At 45.8% G+C, this 20,979-nt stretch overlaps 1 protein-coding gene across 3 annotated transcripts in view; it reads right to left on the bottom strand.

The window, feature by feature from the left end:
* Positions 1-20,979, bottom strand: part of CCDC88B (coiled-coil domain containing 88B) — a 1,445,666-nt gene that overhangs the window by 1,159,092 nt on the left and 265,595 nt on the right. For all 3 annotated transcript variants that reach the window (XM_069645149.1, XM_069645150.1, XM_069645151.1), the window contains exon 4: positions 12,106-12,175. In XM_069645149.1, coding sequence (XP_069501250.1) covers positions 12,106-12,175 — 70 coding nt within the window. The remainder of the gene's footprint in view (positions 1-12,105; positions 12,176-20,979) is intronic.

Here is a 20,979-nt window from a genome sequence, read left to right as displayed (position 1 = left end):
AGACTCTGTGATCTTGGGTGTATTAGTGTTCTGTTCTCTTAAATAGGGAGCCTGGCCTCTGAACTTTTTGCTCACAAGTAGACTTGACTTTCCTGCCTTGCTGGGTGCTTCTAAAGTATTGTGTTGTGTGCTTTTCCTAATTTCTGCCTTTTCCCTCCCTTTTTCTTAACTTATTGGAGTGCCATCTTTAGTTAAGCGCTCACCTCTGTCTGGAAATAAGTGGTGTTAACTAAGACTTGTCTAATAAGGAATAAGGGATGTACATCTAGTAATAGTGACTGTGTGTTGAATTTACTTACCTCTTTTTGCGCTAGTGTAAATTATAAGTGTGTCTTTAAATAAATAACTATATACTTTTACACCAAAGCTCTGGTCAGTGTTTGCTTGTACTACTGTGTCTCTGTACCTATTGTGTATACTCTGCATACTGCCTAACTCATCTTGAGAGAAGTCTGACTGCTCAGCCACAGCTACCAGGTAAATCTGGGTGGTACAGACTGCTACCAATTGGGTTTACTGCCAACCACCTGTAGTCCTAAATATTTTGCAGTGGTCCCTAAGGGAACTGCACAGGTTTCTGCCTCACACTGGTGTACCGCGGTGGGATTTGTATTGAGTATACATTTTAGTGTGCTTATAGATACCTTAGTGCAACTAACCACAAAGCTTAGCACTAAAGAAGTTATTTTCTAAAACATGTCAACTATGGAAAGTTATAGTCAAGAGTCCCTTGCTACAAAAACTGCTGATTGTTTAAGAGTTCTTTGTAAGCATGAGAATCTCCTGACTGAACGCAAGAAAATGGAGCTAATAGAAAGGTTGTTAGCAAACCAAAGTCTGGATGGTGGTTCAGAGGAACCTACCACTCCAGCAACTGCAGATAACAGCAATGATATTGATATGAATGCTAGTATTGATAACTTTGAGTCAGACGCAGAAGAGGAGGGGGAAGATATTAGAGTTGTCTCCCCTGGGCCTCTACCTGCCCTGTCAGCTGTACCTACTGGACCTTTACCAGGTCTCACACTTAATCCTCAAATATGGAACTAGAAAAAATGAAGCTTGAATTAGAATTCAAAAGAATTAATGCTCAAACAGAACAACGGCACCAAGAACTAAGGCTCAGAGAAATGGAGCTCAACCATGAGCTAGAAATGAAAAAATTGTCTGTGGAAAGTGCTGCTCTCTCGGAATCCTCTAGGAGTTCCAGTCCCAAAAGACCCCGGATGCCTGAGGAATTGGTGGGTATGTATGAGCCTAAGTTGGATGTGTTGGACTGGTTGAGTTTGTTTGAATATAATCATGGGCTCCAGAACATTACAGGAAATGAGTTACTTTCCTGGTTGTTCTCTAGGCTCCCCCCTGTTGCAACTGATGTGGTAATGGAGTTGGGGGAGGAGGATAAGAAGGATTATGAATGTGTGAAACTAGCTTTGATAGCTAGATTTGGGAAGACCCCTTCCCAGTACCTTAAGAGGTTTAGGACGCTCATAAAGCGTGATGGTACCCCTTGGGCTACCTGGGTGAGTGAAAGTTTGTAGTTCTTAGAGGGATGGATTAAGGGTTACAAAGTGAACACTTATGAGGGAATGAGGAATCTTGTGATGTTGGAGTCAATTTATGATGCCTGCTCTCCTGAGTTCAGACAGCACTTGGCTGATTCAAAGGAATTAGATTCCAGGAAACTAGCTAAGGCTGCTGACTTGTGGGTTGCCAACAGGGCTACTCACAAGGATTCTGGGACAACTCAGAAAAAGGATGAGGGGAAACAGCCAAAAAAGGACTCCAAACAGAATTCTAATAATTCCAATCCCAAAGAGGGCCACAAACAAAACAATAAGGGTAAACCACAAGGGAAACCAAATCAGAGTACTGTACCTTCTCGCGGTAAACCAGAAGGAGGTCAGAGCTAGCCACTATTCCAGAAAGCATTTGGTAAATGCTATGCTTGTGGTTCGCCTCACCATGTGAAAGGAGATCCCAGATGTAAGGGTAAACCTTCAGGGGTCCAGCTTGTCTCCTTAGCGTTCGCTCCAGAGGAGGAAGTACAACTGGCAAGTGGAAACTTTCTACTACTGGCTGATGAACCCATTGGAGTCTCAGCCAGGGTTTCTTTAGTGTCTCTGGGTCTGTGGGAACAACTGAATTTAGATGTCTATAATTCTATCCCAGATAATACTAAAGAGTATTATAAGGACAGTGTCCAGGTGAATGGTCAGGAGACTCCTGCCATTAGGGACACTGGGGCCAGCATAACTGTGGTGGATAAATCTTTTTTTCAGGCTGAGGATGTTGCTAAGGCACCCAAACGCCTCACCAAGTTAGCTGGAGGGCCTGTGCAGATGCTTCCCCAACTACCAGTTCTCATCCAGTGTAATGACATGACTGTGAAGATACCTGTCAGCATACAAAGTGAGGTACCAGGAAGGGTTCTGTTGGGTAATGACCTGAAAACTCTTGGAGTAGTGTCACATCCCCCCAGACCTCCTAGTAAAAGGTTACAGGAGCTCACCAGACCTGCAAGGGAGAGAACCATGAGAGGTACTCCCAAGGAGATGATGAAGAAAGATATCACTCCTACTCCACTGGAGTTACAACTTGCTATCATTGAACAAAAAGAAGCAAAGGGGAAGCCCAAGACTTCCAAGAAACAGCCAACAGCAAGCACCCCAGTGCTTCCAACAAGGACTTCCCCTAGGTTGTCCAAAGGTACACCTGTAACTCCACCTCCAGCTGAGGCTGAGAGGGAGGTACAACCCTGTGTGGTTGAACTAGACTTTGAAGAAGAGCTAGTGGAAGGCCAAGAACTCATTGGAGATCTGGATCCTGTTGACCATCCTGAGCTGCAGTCTTTACTGGCAGAAGGTGGACCCAACAGGGCAGACTTCAGTAAGGGACAGAGAGAATGTCTAACTCTGGAAGGTCTTCGCCAACAGGCAGCTTCTCAGGCTGATGGGCAAGAGCCTAGGAAGTATAGGTTGCACTGGGAAGATGGCCTCTTCTACAGTGAACCAACTGAGTCTGCACCTGGAGACTACAAGCGGCTTGTAGTCCCCCAAGAAAACAGACAACAGTTCTTGCAACTGGCCCATGAGATTCCTTTGGCTGGTCACTTGAGTTTCAAGAAGACCAAGGAAAGGCTCTCACTCTACTTTTATTGGCCAAAGATGGGGGGTGAGGTAGATAAGTTTTGCAAGAGCTGCCATACCTGCCAGACTTCTGGTAAGGTTGAATCCAAGAATGTGGCACCTTTAGTGCCTCTCCCAGTTGTGGGAGTCCCATTTGAGAGGGTAGGGATTGACATTGTTGGTCCCCTTGATCCCCCAACCTCCTCAGGCAACAGGTTTATCCTTGTTGTAGTAGACCATGCTACTAGGTACCCTGAGGCAATTCCTATGAGGACTGTTACAGCTCAGGCTGTGGCTAAGGCCCTCCTTGGTATTTTTACCAGGGTTGGATTTCCTAAGAAAGTAATCTCTGACAGGGGGTCAAATTTTATGTCCCACTACATGAAAGCCATGTGGAAAACTTTTGGAGTTACTTACATGTTCTCTACCGCCTACCACCCTCAGACAAATGGGTTGGTAGAAAGGTTCAACCGAACCATGAAGAGCATGATAGGTGCTTTAGAAGATCCCCTTAAAAGAAAGTGGGACCTTCTATTGCCATGCCTTCTCTTTGCTTATAGAGAAGTCCCTCAGGAGGGAGTAGGTTATTCTCCCTTTGAACGTCTTTATGGCCATCCAGTCAGAGGTCCATTGGCCCTGATTAAGGAGGGGTTGGAGAGTGCTCCTTCCCCCAAGCCAGTCAGAGTGACTGACTATGTGATAGGTCTCCGGAGGAGAATGTCACAAATGATGGCAGAAGCTAGTGATAACCTGAAAGCTGGACAAGCTTTGGTCAAGCATTGGCACGACCAAAAGGCTAACATGGTTGAGTTCACTCAAGACCAGCTAGTTCTAGTTATGATCCCAACAAGGCAGAGGGCCTTGCAAGATAAATGGATGGGACCCTTCAAACTTTTGGGTAAACTTGGAGAGGTAAACTATCTGGTGGACTTGGGCAATTCCAGGGAGGCTCCCAGAGTCTTCCACACCAACCGACTAAAGGCGTATGTCTCCAGGCCTGAAGTAGGAGCACTGCTTCTAGCTTCAACAGAAGAGGAAGAAGAGAGTGAAGCTCTCCCTGATCTCCTCAGAGGCTTACCCTTGGACGAAAAGATTGAAGGAGTAAATCTCTCTTCAAATCTGACACCGGAGCAACAAGAAGAGTGCAAAGCCATGTTAAATCAGTTTGCCTCTCTGTTCTCACTTTCACCAGGCTTGACCCCTTGGGGACAACACGATATACTCACTGGTGACTGTCTGCCAGTCAAAAGCAGAGGATATAGAATGTCAGAGAATGTAAGAACCCACATCAAAGGGGAGGTCAAGAAGATGCTTGATCTCGGGCTAATAGAGCCCTCTACTAGTCCATGGTCTAGCCCAGTGGTGTTAGTACCAAAGTAAGGATCCAAAGAGCTGAGGTTCTGTGTGGACTATAGAGCTCTTAATGCAGTCACCAAGACTGATGCCCACCCTTTGCCAAGGACAGATGAGTTGGTGGATAGACTTGGTTCAGCCAAGTTCCTCAGCACATTTGACCTTACGTCAGGCTATTGGCAAATAGCCCTGACAGACCATGCCAAGGAGAAAACTGCATTTTCTACCCCAGTTGGCCTATACCAATTTAAGGTTTTGCCTTTTGGACTGAAGAATGCACCTGCTACATTCCAAAGGATGGTGAACCAAGCTCTGAATGGGATGGAGGACTTCTGCATGGCATACTTGGATGACATTGCAGTATTCAGCCAAACCTGGGAAGAACATGTGAACCACTTAGGACATGTTTTGCAGGCTCTTGGACAAGCCAATCTGACCATAAAGGCAAGTAAATGCCAGATTGGACACAGTAAGGTAGTCTACCTTGGGCATGAGGTAGGAGGTGGAGAAATAAGGCCTTTGCTCAGTAAGATTGAAGCTGTGCAAAATTGGACAACACCTACTACTCAAACCCAGGTGAGAGCCTTCCTGGTATTACAGGAATTTCATAGAGAACTATGGGACCATAGCTTCTCCACTGAATGTAATCTCCTCTCCAAAGTTCCCTAAGAAGGTCAAATGGAACGAGGAATGCAATCAGGCCTTTGAAAACCTGAAGAAAGCTCTATGCCAAGCACCAGTTTTGAGAGCTCCTGACTACCACCAAACTTTCATTGTGCAGACAGATGCTTCTAATGTAGGTATAGGTGCAGTCCTTAGCCAACTGGATGAGAAAGGTAGGGAGCACCCCATTTGCTTCATCAGCAGAAAGCTGAAGGATCCTGAGACAAGGTGGGCAACAATAGAAAGAGAATGGTTTGCTATTGTGTGGGCACTGAAGAAGTTTAGGCCATACTTGTATGGTTCTACTTTTGTCATTCAGACTGACCACCAACCCTTGAGATGGTTAATGCAAATGAAAGGGGAAAATCCAAAACTATTGGAATGGTCAATCTGTCTGCAAGGGTTTGATTTCACCATTGAGCACAGGTCAGGGTGTCACCACCAAAATGCTGATGGTCTCTCTAGGATGTATGTCATCGTCTAGAGGTATGAGATTCATCCAGCAGTGGATTAAATCCTCCTGTCCCTTAGTCTAGGGGGGGGCGAGTGTTAGGGAGAATTCTCTGTAAAGGCTAATTTCCCAAACCTAGTGAGTCCCCCAGCAGCTTTGCTGGATTTTTTGGGGTTTATTTTTTCTCCTGCTAAGAGTGAGACTCTTTTTCTCCCACTCTTAGACATGATTTGAGGTGTTCCTTTGACTTTGAAGAACAAGTTACTTCTTACCTGGTAACGTTCTTTCGACGGGATGTTCCTCCGACGTATTCCTTATCTTTGATAATACTTTTCCAGCTTGCTGGCCTCGGAAATTCTTTCTGTAGAGGGCGCTGCGCGTTGAAGTCCGCCGAGTCGATGTCCCTCGACGGCCACCGTATCGGCGCCGACGTCACCATGACCATGAATAGCCACGTGCTGCGTCCGTTGCTCAGTTCCGTTTTGTAGCATAAGAAAATTCATGCCTGAATTGGTTAGTGACCTTGAAGGAGCGTAAGCTGCAACCACAAGGGAAGTTATCACTGCGGGGATGGTTGGGAGGGGCAATAAGGAATACGTCGGAGGAACATCCCGTCGAAAGAACGTTACCAGGTAAGAAGTAACGATGGCGTTGATGGCGTCGAGTCGATCGACCGATGCGTCGAGGAACCCTTCTTACCCGATGGCTCATGGCGCTCTCGGGTGGAATGTTTCGCCGGGTGCTGCGACTCGCGGCGTTTTGATTTTTTGGGTTTTTCACCCGGGGTATCACCCTCAGCTGTCTTCGAGGGGGTCGAGGTCGTGTTCTCGAAGACGCTTAACATTTTCTTTCTGAATTCCTCCCACTCAGCTTGAGAACTGTGTTTAATGGGACAGGAGACCCTTTCTGGGGACACAGAAGACGACGAGGAATGGGACCTTGACGTCTCTTTTTTGAGTGTCTTGATCTTGACGAATGGTGGGAGCTGCTTCGAGATCTACAATGGGAATGTTTTCGACGGCGAGGAGACGAATGCCTCGACTCAGCCAACGAAACTTTCAAGGAGGTTTTGGTTGACTTACCTCTCTCGAGCTTCCCCTTGCGCTCCTTCAAGGCTTTCGCCGTCATGGACATGCAGTCCTCACACTCCGAACAATGGTGCTCGGATCCCAAGCACCATAAGCAGATCCTGTGTAGATCCGTTATCGACATTTTTTTACCGCAGTCTCGACATTTCTTGAAGCCGGATTGCGGCGTTGTCGGTTCTGATGAAGAAGCCATCGAGAACGATAAGGTATATTCGAGTAGAAATAGTTAACCTGACTGAACTGAGCAATGATGTTCCGAGGCCCCACGAAGCGCGGAAAAACGGAACTGAGCAACGGACGCAGCGCGTGGCTATTTATGGGCATGGTGACGTCGGCGCCGATACGGTGGCCGTCGAGGGACATCGACTCGGCGGACGACGACGCGCAGCGCCCTCTACAGAAAAACTTTTCCGAGGCCAGTAAGCTGGAAACGTATTATCAAAGATAAGGAATACGTCGGAGGACACAATCCCTTTGAATGTGTTTTATGGGCTATGTGGTCCTTTACCCCATAGGGCTTCAGTGTTTTTGATATGTGGGTTACACAACACCCTCTGTGCCGTAACCCAGGGGTGTCGTAGCGACCCCCAAACATAGACTCCATACCCTGGGACTGACTACTGTCTCCCAGGGCATGTAAAGTCACCATTGGCATTACTAGTCCCAAATTATGAACAGAAACCAGTACAAACCATCATATTGTGGACGTACTGGTCGGGGCAATTCGATTGCCCCGGGGTCTGTTGTTCGAGGGGGCACGTCTCCGTCCCCCCGATCGAGTTTTGGCTGGTGGCAGTGGATACTACTTTTTATATTCGACCGCGAATATTTTCCTATGGGATTTTCCCATTGTTCGAGGCTACCACTTTTTAATATAGCCTCGAACATACCGCCGGTTTATTAAATTAATATAAAATCACTGGTTGGTGTTTTTTGCCGAAACTCGGTTCCAAAATGGCATTGGTGTTCGCTTCTGTGACTCCAACCCAAGTCGAGCTCTTTGTTCCACTTTTTGGCGGGCTTCTCCACAGAAGCCCCCAAAAGTGGTGCCACTCTGTCTCGGTACCACAGGGGGGTATGGGAGGGGGTTTAGGCACCCTGGACTGAGTTGCCTTGGCAACTCAAGTCGCACTCTTGTATGATTGGCCCAAGTGGTGAGCCGCCCAGCTCACCACTTAGCATGTTTGATTGACAGCTAGGCTGAATGAATGGGGGTTTGCTGCATAAAAGCAGGGCTTTGGGGACTGGAACTTCAGAAGTCGCCACAGGACCTAAAGAATCCGAAGAGGGAGAAGCTGAGCCGACCTGCAACGACGACACCACCGGTGGAGCCGTGCTGAACCGTCTCACCACTTTTCCCGACGACAGAGGAGCTCTCCAGTCCGGAGAGTCTTCTTTCTTTGACTGGTGGGGATAACCAGTTTGCCCGTCTTTTCTTCTTCCCGGATCATCTCGTGGCCGCCTTGCCCATGCCAAGCACCCCGGCAACCGGAATACCAGAGTTTTTCCACCACCACGAATAAAAGGGTCTTACCTTTTAACCGCAGAACTCCGTGACTGGTTTCTTCCCTGGCAGTGCAACGACCTTCAGCTTTCCTCCACGTCGAGACCATCTCTTCCTCTGGATGACGCCGTGACTTGTACCTGCTGCCAGGAACAACTGCCCCCGCTGGAGGATCCTCTCCACTTTGAAGGTACTGTGTCCGCCTGGCCTCCCTCGCAACGGTCTGTGGGGGGCGACTCTTAAAGCTTCCACTTACCACTTGGGTTGGCCCTAGGCTGGCTAACTGAACTTTTCTGAGCTGACTTAATTCTTTTCTGAACTCCCTGCAAGACGTTTCAAGACTGTGTGATCTTGGGCGCATTAGTGTTCTGTTCTCTCAAAGAGGGAGCCTGGCCTCTGAACTTTTTGCTCACAAGTAGACTTGACTTTCCTGCCTTGCTGGGTGCTTCTAAAGTATTGTGTTGTGTGCTTTTCCTAATTTCTGCCTTTTCCCTCCCTTTTTCTTAACTTATTGGAGTGCCATCTTTAGTTAAGCGCTCACCTCTGTCTGGAAATAAGTGGGGTTAACTAGGACTTGTCTACTAAGGAATAAGGGATGTACATCTAGGTTTAGTGACTGTGTGTTGAATTTACTTACCTCTTTTTGTGCTAGTGTAAATTATAAGTGTGTCTTTAAATAAATAATGATATACTTTTACACCAAAGCTCTGGTCAGTGTTTGCTTGTACTACTGTGTCTCTGTACCTATTGTGTATACTCTGCATACTGCCTAACTCATCTTGAGAGAAGTCTGACTGCTCAGCCACAGCTACCAGGTAAATCTGGGTGGTACAGACTGCTACCAATTGGGTTTACTGCCAACCACCTGTAGTCCTAAATATTTTGCAGTGGCCCCTAAGGGAACTGCACAGGTTTCTGCCTAACACAAACAAAGGACCCTAGAGACACTTCCAACCCCAGTACAAGGAGGAGTCGCTGAACACTCTACTGGTGAAGAGAGAGAAGCTCAGCAAACAATGTTCCACCAGATTTTCGACTTCAAAGGTGTGCCTTCCCATCAGACCGCTATCCCCTCAAAGTTGAGAGGCATAGCCCTTTCTTGAATCCGTACAATAAGAGCCAGAATGGCACATGTATGTGCCTGCACCCCGTTCCTCATTCACCAAGACACAGCCCCTTAAAGGCTTTTTGGCCTACTGCACAGATGATGGGGATGTGCCACCTGAGAAGTAAGGCCTAGGTAATTGCCATCCCCTCGCCTCAATTTCCAAACTAGACATTTGACTAGGGACTTCCCATGATCCCCCCCTCGATGACTTGAGTGGCAGTAGGTGCATCGGTTGTATCTACAATAGTTCCATGGCCAAGCCCTCAAGAAGGGGAAACCAAGACCTTTTGAGCCAAAAGGGCACCAATAAAATCAACTCTGATCACCTGTCCCTGAGTTTGCACAACACTGCCGGAAACTGGGAACTTGGAGGAAATGCAAATCAAGGACCCCAGGCCACACAATGGAGATCATATCCCTGTGTTCAGGAGGGAGCTGGGCATTCTTTAGCATGGCAAAGAGATCCAAGTATGGAGGATGAAACCTTGCCCCAATCATTCAGAAAATCCCCAGTGAAGAGACACATCCTGGGAGGAATGGGAAAACCTGATTAAAAGTCTCTGCTATTAACTTGTCCCCTGCCTGATTTGCACCGCCTTGCGTGACTACAGATGCAGCACCGCCCATTCGACCAAGACCGTGGCCAACTCCTCCAGAGATCTTGACCGAGTGCCCCCTTGCTTGCTGACACAGGCTACCACAGTTGTATTGTTAATTTGACAAATTCCAGCACCCAGTTCGATAAGACCATGAGAGCCCTGGCAATTACCCCCAACTCCCTCCAATTGGTGGAACACCTCAGTCCCTATCGGGTCCATTCCTCTTGAACTCCCCAAGAGTTTCTTCCCACCCTGTGCTGCTGGCATCTGTGGTAAGAATGATCAACCCTGATTGCAACAGTGAGTAACGTTTCCGCAGTGTACCTAGATGCAGCCACCAACGAAAGCTGTTCTTCAGAGCTAGGATCACCAACAACAGTATCTTCAAAGAGGCCAGGCACCAATTTTGATACAGGGGAGACACGAAAGGCCTCATGTGTAACCTCTCACACTGCACCATGAATACACATGAAGTCATATGCCCCTGCATTTGTAAAAATATCTTAGCTGATGTAACCTTCATGCCAGCCAATCTCTGCAACAAGTTCAGCAGACACAATGCCCTATCCACCCTCCACAGGTACATTCAGAACTGGTTATGAAAGAATGTCAGGTCCTGAGAAGGGAAGAGGTGAGACTTCCCCCAACTGACCAGGAACCTCAGGAGAGCCAAGCGAGAACACATAGACCATTCGTACTCCCCCACCTTAACCATCAAGGATGTTCCGTCTCATGTTTAAATAGCACACTAAAATGAGCTCTCAATGATCCTTCAGGACTACTTGTCTCTATCATAGACGAATTATAAGTATTACCAGGTCAACTGTAGGCCAGAAATCCTGTTGGTCCTTACAAATTATTACAGTTTGTAACCTTTGCCAACCAGTCTTGACACTCAATCTTTCTTTTCAGCAATCAGGGCTTTATCACATGCTCTTAACTTGCAGATATGCCATTTCTGACCGCCTTTGCTCCCTCTCCCCCCACCCCCGGCCCCAGATTGATGTAATGCTTTAACTGGTCCATTTTCTACCTTTCGACATGCTTTACCAAACAGTTATTCATACTTCTGACCTCTTTTATTTAATACGGTTCATATTGTAGAAAAGAATGGAACAACCATTTCCTTTAGTTTTCAATAGCTATCTTGGACAGATCAATCTGAACAGGATGCATTTTGCAAAACATTTCTCAGTAGAGGGAAATCTTGCCACATACATTTCTGGGACTTGATTATCCAAACAGACATTAGCCTAATCCTCCAGTTGTTAGAGGCTTTTGTTGCTAAATTGAGAGATATATCTCTGGATGCTTCTCTTCCCCCTGTCTTAATTTCTGTTACTAATAGTACAGGGTTGTGATAACTTGAGAAGTTTGGACAATCCCTATGATCATTAACAAGGTCCCAACCTGCTTCAGCAAACATAATATTGTCTAAGTTACCTGTTATTGCCACTATTCTGTACAGTCATATACTTAATCTACTTTAATTAGGAATTATGCTCTGTGCTCTAAGAATTTAGAACCAGTGTGAACCAGCATGCATAAGCAGAAAGACATGTGCACTAAAGGATCCTGGTTTGCTAATTGTTCAACCTAAAACTAGCATGATTGCAGGGATTAACAATGTTTACTGAAGTGACAAGGGAAGTGGGCCTAGAGGTGAGCACAGCAGGAGCAAAGGAAGGAATACATACAGACATAGAAAAAGGAAAATAGGAGTAGGGATAAGTATGTGCAGTGGAAGGTTAGGGCTAGAGGTGAGTATTATGGGAACAAAGGAAAGACTAGGGAGGAAACACCAGAAAAGAACTCGATGTAGGAGTAGGGAGGCACATGCTGTGAAAGAGAAAAATGTAGGACTAAGTACATATGATAAGAAATAGTGGTAGTGTTATTAGTTATGTGTGCAAGGACAGAAACATGTTAAAATAGTTAATCTAAATATTTAATCTGTAAAAGGAAGAAAAATGTAGGATTAGACAGGCATGGATAATAAATGAAGACAGGACTATAAGCATGCATAGTAAAAATAATAAAAGTAGGACGAGGTGCACAGGTACGAATAGCAAGCAATATGGGTTGATACGTGAATAGGAATAGCAGTATCAACTGGCAATGAACTGTACCTGAAAAATGAACAAAGTCTCCCATCATAGCATACACAATAACAATCTGCTACAGGGAGCACATCATAGGTTTTCTGCCTACCTGAGAGCGGATCTCGGCTCAAAACGCTGATGTCAGGGAAGGGCATCAGGATAAGCTGCTGTAGTTCCTCCTGAGAGTCACAGAGACAGAGAGAGAGAGGATAGAAAAACGTCAGCAAAAAAAGCTCAGAATTGCAAAGCAGTGTCACTGGCACAGATAGCAAACAACTAAAATGCCAAATGCTGGCTCTGCTCTTCCCCCTCTTAGCCTCATTCTCACCAAATTACATTTTTCTTTGTAAATGTGTGCATTTTGGGTAGAATTTTTTTTTCATCTTTGATGCTATATTATGTCCTGTTCTGTTATGTCGAATTTGCAATGCCATGACGCTTCTTACAAGGCCAACGAGGGCTGTGAAGCAGCTGGAAGGTGATATATAACACTGCACGGCCTACCAAACAAATATTGCACATTAGCGGAACTCAGATCAGGAAACCGGCTGCATCAGTCATTGTAAACCTACCCAAATAAATTCCACAACCGTTCTGAACCAAATATTACTGTGCTCCCCTCTATTGACAGGATGAGTTAACTGCAGCCAAGATTGCAAAGAGTAGGCAATGCTGGCTTATGCATAATAGCTCCCTTAGTCCAAGAGTAATACTAACTCCCACACCACCAGTAGTGTCCCCATAACGCACTATTAGGCTTAAAGAATTTCCAGGCAGCCCGGTCTACAGCCTTGCTCCCAGTGGAGCCACAGACCAAAAGCCACCCTTATTTAGAAGTCACCATAGTTTCACTCAGCATTCTTGTCTATAGAATCTGGCTATTTGTGGTTTATGGAGTAAGTCATAGAGTGTGCGTTCTCCTGCACCTTTGGGCATCGCTTGAATACTAGTTAGCCAGCCAAACATTATTTTACAACTTCACCTATAATTCTCTCATACTGCTATCCAGTAGCTTACATACCAGTTCACTACATACACGGGCAACACTATTGTCTCACTTCTCCACCTGAGACCAATCTGGCACGGCTTGGGGTGGGGGAGAACTTTTTGTCAAATTCTCCTCTTGCATCTCCCAGTATTCATTCTGCACACAGCCATTTCCGGTTCTGACACCCCTGTGTGCATTCTCGGCTTCACTAGAATCCCCAAAAGCTAGAGACCGAGTAAAAATACCAGGTCACACAGCCGCACTCAATGGGGCCCAGACACGGGCTGGTATTCTTTCAAAGTTCAAAAATATAATTCTTTTTCAAGTATCAAAAGTACAAAAATAAAAAATAAAAAATAAAGAGGAAGTCTGTTGGTTTTCAAATAGTAATTTATCCGAAGAAAAAAACAAAGCTGTCACTAATATCTTCTTAGTGAGGGAGCAGTTGCCGCAACTCATGTAATACAGACTAAAGCCAATGCATTTCGGAAATAATTCCTTCTTCAGGGCAAGTCTAGTCAATTGCACATAAACAACATAATGCACCAATGTCAACATAACAATTACATATATTTGTGAAAATAATAGCGATGTCAACATACCCGTCAGTAGAGTTTCCAGAAGGATTAAACGAGAAAAAATAGATAGAAATAATAAGTAAATTTTATGGTAGATAACAAAAACAGACAGATGTGTAAGAAACTGTGGTTACCTTAATAGCGTTGCATAGATGAGAACGTTCGTTGTCAATGCCCACAGCAGCATGGGTCGCAACGATGAGCCGTGGTTGCAGCGGCTATATTGTTAAACACAATCATGTTTACAAATGGAATCTAATGAAGGGAAAGGTTCAGTGTGAATGAGACAGCGTAACGAACCGGGATTTCAAACGGTGGTTTGCAAATATTGCAATCGTGTCTTATACCTCTGAGCACACGGAGCGGGAGAAAGCTCCTGCGTGCAGTTGTCGGGCTGAATCTCAGAATGCCGTGTTAGGCGGTTGCCGGGGCTACGGCTAATTTATACTGCACGTGACCGACACGCGCCATTGGGCGGCAGACGGTCACGTAGCAGAGTGTAAGGCAGGTGTAGGCCTGCACAATTAAGAGAAGTATATAATTTACGGGCATACCAGTATAATGTTCGGTGTGAGAAATGTATCTAGCCCAAAATTAAGGAAATCACTGAAGATAATACATGGAAATAGAAAAAATACTCGAGTGTTAAAGGGACCACAATGGGGTTTGTTGTGAACAGAAAGAAAACAACTTGGCATATCAAGTTACATAAAAGACAACAAACAATAAGTGAATAAAAACATGTAAATTAACCTGAGGCTCGTTTGTGGCACTCCTATTGAGGGATACTTAAACTTTAGCTGGTACATTAATTTGCATCAGAAAGGAAGATAGTGCATGGAATCACATAAAATCAGCAAAGGTTGAAAGTACGACACAACCTCGTCGCGGGCGGTGTCGCCCATTACAGGCGGCACCTTGGGTCCCAGACCAGGGTCCGGGACTTGCAGTGAGGTTGTTATTGAGGTAACACAGGATCCAAGATGTTACAAGATATCAATTCCGAGATCGTGTGGTATTGAAGTGTATAGACTCTTGACATCTATGGTAAACATCAGTTGGTTGTGTTGAGGGGTGGTAGAGTTAAGTTTCTGAAGAAAATGAGTTGTGTCTCTGGTGTAGGTTGGAGTTTTCTGTATAAGTGGTTGAAGAAAAAATTCAATGTAAACGCCCAATGGCTGGTTGATACTGTCCATCCCTGCGACTATGGGTCTGCCAGGGGGATTTGTGGAATCCTTGTGGATCTTAGGGAGTAAACTCTGTAGTAAAAGGGAATGTTATTTACCACCCAGTAAACTCTGTAGTAAAAGGGAATGTTATTTTCCACCCACGAACAGGCAAGAAGATTTTTCTTAAGACATTTGGCACCTGCGACAGCACCAACATCATTTATGGTTTTAAATGCCCCTGTGGAAAATATTATGTGGGCCAATCCACCAGAGCTGCCAAGATACGGTGTAATGAACATCGGTCCTGCATCCGGAATTCCAACCCGAACTCAGCCGTGGCCCGTCATTGGGCCTCAAATAACCACAACCTTTCACAGATTAAGTTTCTGGTGTTGGAGGTCTTAACCAGAAATAACCCTCACGAAGATCTAGGCTTCCATTAGAATTACATTTTTGAACTTTGAAAGAATACCAGCCTGTGTCTGGGCCCCATTCAGAGCGGCTGTGTGACCTGGTATTTTTACTCGGTCTCTAGCTTTTGTTGTATTTTTAAGTCAGGGTGTCTCCAGACTTGTCACAGCCAGCTCCTTCTGGACTACAATTTGCATACTTCTACTTCCACGTTGATTATAAGATTGGAAAAGACTCCTAATCAAGTGGTGCCCACTCTCTTCTCTGTTTTTTCACTAGAATCCCCCCCAGAATCTAATACGATGGTCTGATTAGCAGCCCCCACAACTCCTAGGAACTCTTGAGCATACAAGTTTTTTTTTAAACTTTATTTATTTTGGATGAAAATGATTACAATCAACATAGAATTCCCAGACAGACATCGGGTCAACATGCTCAGATTATCAATCCCAACAGAAAGCACAATGCAGAATGGTTACAGTCCAGCCAAGGCACTTTTTTCCTCAACCTGTGGGCTCCACCACAGCTTCCACATTTCGTCCCCCTTTGGAAAACATATATGGTTGAAATTGGTTCCATATATCTTTAGACATACAGGCGGCCATCACATTAGAAATATACGTTTCCTCCCTCTCATTTGTATATACAAGGTCTCTCAACCATTCAGCATGTGTTATGCCAGTATTGAATTTCCAATGTCTCAATATACATTCTATACAACTATACATGATATAATAAAATATCTACGAATGATTATAGAGACTCTACCTATGTCTCCTAGTAAATATTTTATCGGGGCCAATAGGGGCAGAATATCTCCAATGTCAGCAATTATCTCAGCCATGGCCTGCCAGAACCTTGCAATGAGAGGGCATGACCAGAACATATGTAAGAAGTCTGCTGGGGAAGTGCCACACTTAAGACAAGCTTCACTAGAGCCGGGCATACATTTTTTAATCCTCGCTGGGGTATAATGAAGTCTATTCAGGATCTTAAACTGGATCAGCATGTAACTAGCGCACAGAGACACCTCTTTAGTAAGGAGGCAACATTTCTTCCACTGTTCGTCCATGAGTTTATGTTCCAGGTCCTGCTCCCATTTTAGGCGTGCTTGGTTCATGGTAGCCTGATGTTCTTGGGATAGATTATATACTCTGGAGACTATCGTTCTGTATTCCCTAACTGCTCCTATAGCCTCTATACAAGGATGTGACCCTGACTCCAGGGGAAACGACAGCCATTTCATCTTGAACGCCGCTCTCGTACGGAAATATTGCAATTTCACTTTGGGTGCATTACCCAATTTATTAGGGAAGTCCTCAATGAAACAAACACACCCTCAGGGAACATATCCTCCAATACTAGCCAGCCCTCATAGTCCCATGTGACCCAGACATCTCTGTCAGCGGTAGGGGGAATAGCTTTACTTTATTAACTCTATATCCAGAATATCGGGCAAAGTCATTTATTCCCCCATCATAGGGCCCAGATTAACCTCTGGATTGCGAACATACAGCAATGTATCGTCCGCATATAATGAGATAACCTGGGGCGGTCCAAATATATGGATGCCCCGATGTTTATGTTTAGATCGCATAAGAGCTGCCAATGGCTCATCAAGAGGGCAAACCGTAAAGGGGACAGGAGGCACCCCTGTTGTGTCCCCCTGGCCAAAGTTATACCAGAAGATAGAGTATCATTAATATGAACACTCAATGTTGGGGAAGAGTACAAAATCTGGTCACAGCTGAGGAAATACGGACCAAGCCGGAATTGCCTGAGAACAGACAACAGGTACTGCCACGAGACGGTTCCATGTAATAATGTCGCCACAAAAATATCGCCATGCAAAAATATTGCCGAAAAATTGTCGTTTTTTGTGGCGACATTATTGCATGGAACATGCGGGGGACACCCCTGCAACTCCCAATGTATTTTTTTTAAAAAAAAAAAATTTTGCCACTGTCGCCACATATATGGTCACCCAAATAATATCGCCACGACATTTTCCCGGCGATATTATTTACGGCGACCATATATGTGGCGATATTAATACCTGATACCCATGAGACTGACTCAAAGACCTTCTCAGCATCTCATGAGGCTGCAAGGGTCTTGGCACCAGGATCAATCTGCGATATAATACAAAATAGAAGTCTGAGATTTAATGCAGTTGAGCGGGCTGGAATGAAGCCTGATTAGTCAGGATGAATAAGTGTTGACATATGTTGAAGTATTCTTGCTGCAAGTACTTTAGCAAACATTTTTACGTCCACATTAATTAAGGAGAGCGGTCGATAGGATGCTACATAATCAGGTGGCTTGTGAAGTACTGTGATAATCGCTTCCCTAAAAGTCAACGGAGTGTATCCTCTGTCTACGCTTCCTGCCACAATTTAATTAGCTGAGGTGCCAGGTTGTGCTTGTATTCTTTATATATTTCTGCCACCAACCCATCTGACCCAGGCGCCATTCCAGACTAGAGCGCCAATATCACGGCTGGAACCTCCTCGACTGTTAATGGTTCATCCAATGCGAGACGTACTTCAACATGTAGTTGCGTTCATTCAATGGCATTCAAATATATCCTCTCCCAAAAATGTGTCTATATTAGCATATAAAGCACTATATAATATGCTGAAAAAATTCCTTTTTGATGCTCTTGCTTTCTGTCGCCCTCGTAATACCTGCAATCATGCATGCTCCTCCTTCCGCCGTTATCATGTAAGCTAGGATTCTCCACTTGCAGCTTATTGAAGATTGTAGATAGAATTGCCTAGCTTCAATTCCAAGAATACATTGAAGAACATAATATTCTATGTGCTCACCAGTCTGGCTTTAGGGCTAGACATAGCACAGAGTCAGCACTATTAGATCTTAAAGCCAACATGAATAAGATCACTGATAAGGGACACACCGCAGTTTTCATGCTTTCATGTGGTCGATCATTTATTATTGACAAAGAGACTAGGGGAGGTAGCCAACTTCTCGGTCAGCGCAGCTACCTGGATTTAATCTTTTGTTTGGCACGCACAGTGAGTGCAGCAGTAGGTGACTCACACAGAACCCCAGTGGATCTGGAGTGCGGAGTGCCACAGGGTGCATGCCTCTCGCCAACTATTTTTTTTAAACATCTCTTTATTGATTTTATAAAAAGATAAACATTGAACCCCCTATTTCTCTCCCCGCCTGGTAGCAGACTGATTATGAAAGCCCTTTGATAGGACCGTTGTGCTTTCACCTTAGTGTAGGTCCAGGAGTTACAGTCTTTGCGGGGCACCCTTGTGCTAAAAAGTCCCCTTTCAGGAAGGTGAGAGTTTCTCCCCAATCCGAGACACATTTCTGAACGTTATTGTTAGTACCATATGTGGCCCATTCCAAGGCTACCAGTTCCCATACCCTCCGGAGCCAATCCTGCTCCGTTGGAATAGTGGGCCCCTTCCACTTCTGCGCTAGGAGGATCATGGCCGCCAAAGTCAGTATAGCCCTGGCCCTTTCCCTGCCCCGATTTTCCCCCTCCTCTTCTCTCAAGCCCAAGAGGACGAGTTTAGGGTCCCTACCCGCCCTCTCCCTGAAACCCTGTGCTGCGGTTCCCACTCCCCCACACCTGCTCCAGCACTCCTGGGAAACTTCCGGGAATATTCTATGAAGGCGAACCGGAGTATAGTGGCAACTGAAAAATATTTATACCAAGCCTCCTGAAGTTGTGCCGCCCTGGCTACTTTTGGTATATTCCTCCATAGACCTTCCCATTCCTCCGTTGTTATCTCCCTACCTACCATTCGGTCCCAGCGGTCAATGTAAGGCCATCTTTGCGCTGGTGCCGCTTCTTCCAGTACTTTGTACAAGCCTGAGATTAGGCGCTTGGCCCCGTCATTCATTAAGAGGAACTTCTCGAACTGGGGGAGCTGTCTCGTGGCAGCTCGTCTCACCTCCCTATTCATAACCCATTGTCTTATTTGAAAGTATCTCAACCTTTCGCCTTCTCCCACCACCAAGTCTTGTCCCTGATCCTTCTACATCCACCCTTTCTCCACCTTTCAAAGTACACCAGCTCCTGTCCTGGTTGGAATTCCTTATTATTGAATGGTGGGGTAAACGGTGACAGGTAAGTCGTTATCCCTTTGTCTTTTACCACTCTATCCCATGTGTCCACCAGGGTTTTTGTGATGGCGCTCTTATATAGGTTTTTTGGTCTGCTACTGCGCGGGAGCCGTAACACTTCCCCCAGGTCATGATGGGCCACTGCTCTGTCCATTTGAGTCCATTGCTTTCCCTCCCCCTGTAGGAACCATTCCCGAATCACCCTCATTTGTGCTGCAGCGTAATATTGTGAGAAATTAGGGAAGGCCAAACGTCCCGTCTTCCAGGAGGCCTCCATTAGGCGGCGGCTTATCCGCGCCTTCTTCACTTCCCAAACAAACTCCCTGGTTGTCTTTCCTAGTTCCCTAAAGAAATCCCTGGGTATCAGCAACGGGATTGCTTAGAAAAGGTAAAGCAGCTGTGTAAGCGTGATCATCTTCACCGCCGCCATGACACCCTCCGGTTCCTCCATTTCTAGTAGTCCCCCTTAATTGCTTTTAGAGTTGGCGGGAATTTAGCCGAGTACCTTCCTGCCAGGGATGGAGTGATCCTTACCCCCAACTATCTGATTCACCCCAGGCTCCAAAAAAATTGTGAAATGTCCTTGAAACCCCTCGCTTCCTCCCTCCCCAGTGTGATGTTCATCAAATCGGACTTCCCCAGATTAATTTTCAGACCCAATACTTCCCAGAATCTGCTCAGAACAGACTCACTTGCCCCCAAGGACGTCTTCGGGCTCGTGAGCGCTAGTAACATATCATCGGCAAAGCCTGCTACTTTGTGGTGCACCCCCCAAACGGTATCCCTTGTATTCCCTCTTCTTCCCGTATTGCCTGCAGGAGTGGTTCCAAATAAATAGCATAGAGAAGGGGGGAAAGCGGGCACCCCTGTTTTGTACCTCTGCCTAGGTTGAAGGGGCGCAACATTGACCCATTCACCACAAGGTGGATTGTCGGGTTCCTATAATTCCCTTGTACCATTCTGAGGAAGTCTCCCCCAGCCCCATTTTCTCCATTACCCTAAAGAGAAACGTCCACTCCACCCTGTTGAACGCCTTTTCGGCTTCTAATGCAAGTAAGACTGCCGGAGGGGCAGTTTTCTGCGCCTTTTCCACCAGGTGGGCCACTCTTCGAATATTGTCCGCTGTTTGCCTCCTCAATACGAACCCTGCCTGGTCCGGGTGGAACAGTGAAAGGAGAAGTGTTTCCAATCTTTTCGCCAGAATTTTGGTGTAGATTTTGGCATCCGTATTTATGAGTGCAATTGGCCTATACGATGAGCACTCAGTGGGATCTTTTTTGGGCTTGGGGATGAGCGTAACTTTCGCTTCTTCCATGGACGCTGTAATGCGACCAAAAGCCTTGAATGTGTTGAACAGCTGAGCCAGGTGAGGGCTCAGGATGTGAGAGTACGACTTGTAGAAGAGGGCTGTAAAGACGTCTGGGCCCGGCGCTTTGTTTGGTGGGAGCTTCGCATTCACGCTTCGCACTTCTTCCACTGATATTTCTTGAGATAGGTGATCCTGTTCCTCTCGGGATATCTGGGCTAGCCGTACCCATTCCAGGAATTCTATCTGCTTCTGTGTTTGCAGGTTCTGGGAGGTGTATAGTGTGCTATAGTATCTAGCTAAGAGATCCTGAATATCCTCTGTCCTTGTGATTCTCTGCCCCTTTTCATCATTTAGTGGTACTATTGTGTTCTGTCCCTGCATTTCTCTCAGCAGTCTAGCCAAAAGGGTGTCAGCTTTATTGGCC

This window comes from Ambystoma mexicanum, chromosome 2p (assembly GCF_040938575.1).
Source record: "Ambystoma mexicanum isolate Mex_15411 chromosome 2p, UKY_AmexF1_1, whole genome shotgun sequence".
Lineage (NCBI taxonomy): Eukaryota > Metazoa > Chordata > Amphibia > Caudata > Ambystomatidae > Ambystoma > Ambystoma mexicanum.
This window is presented reverse-complemented; position numbering and strand designations above follow the sequence as displayed.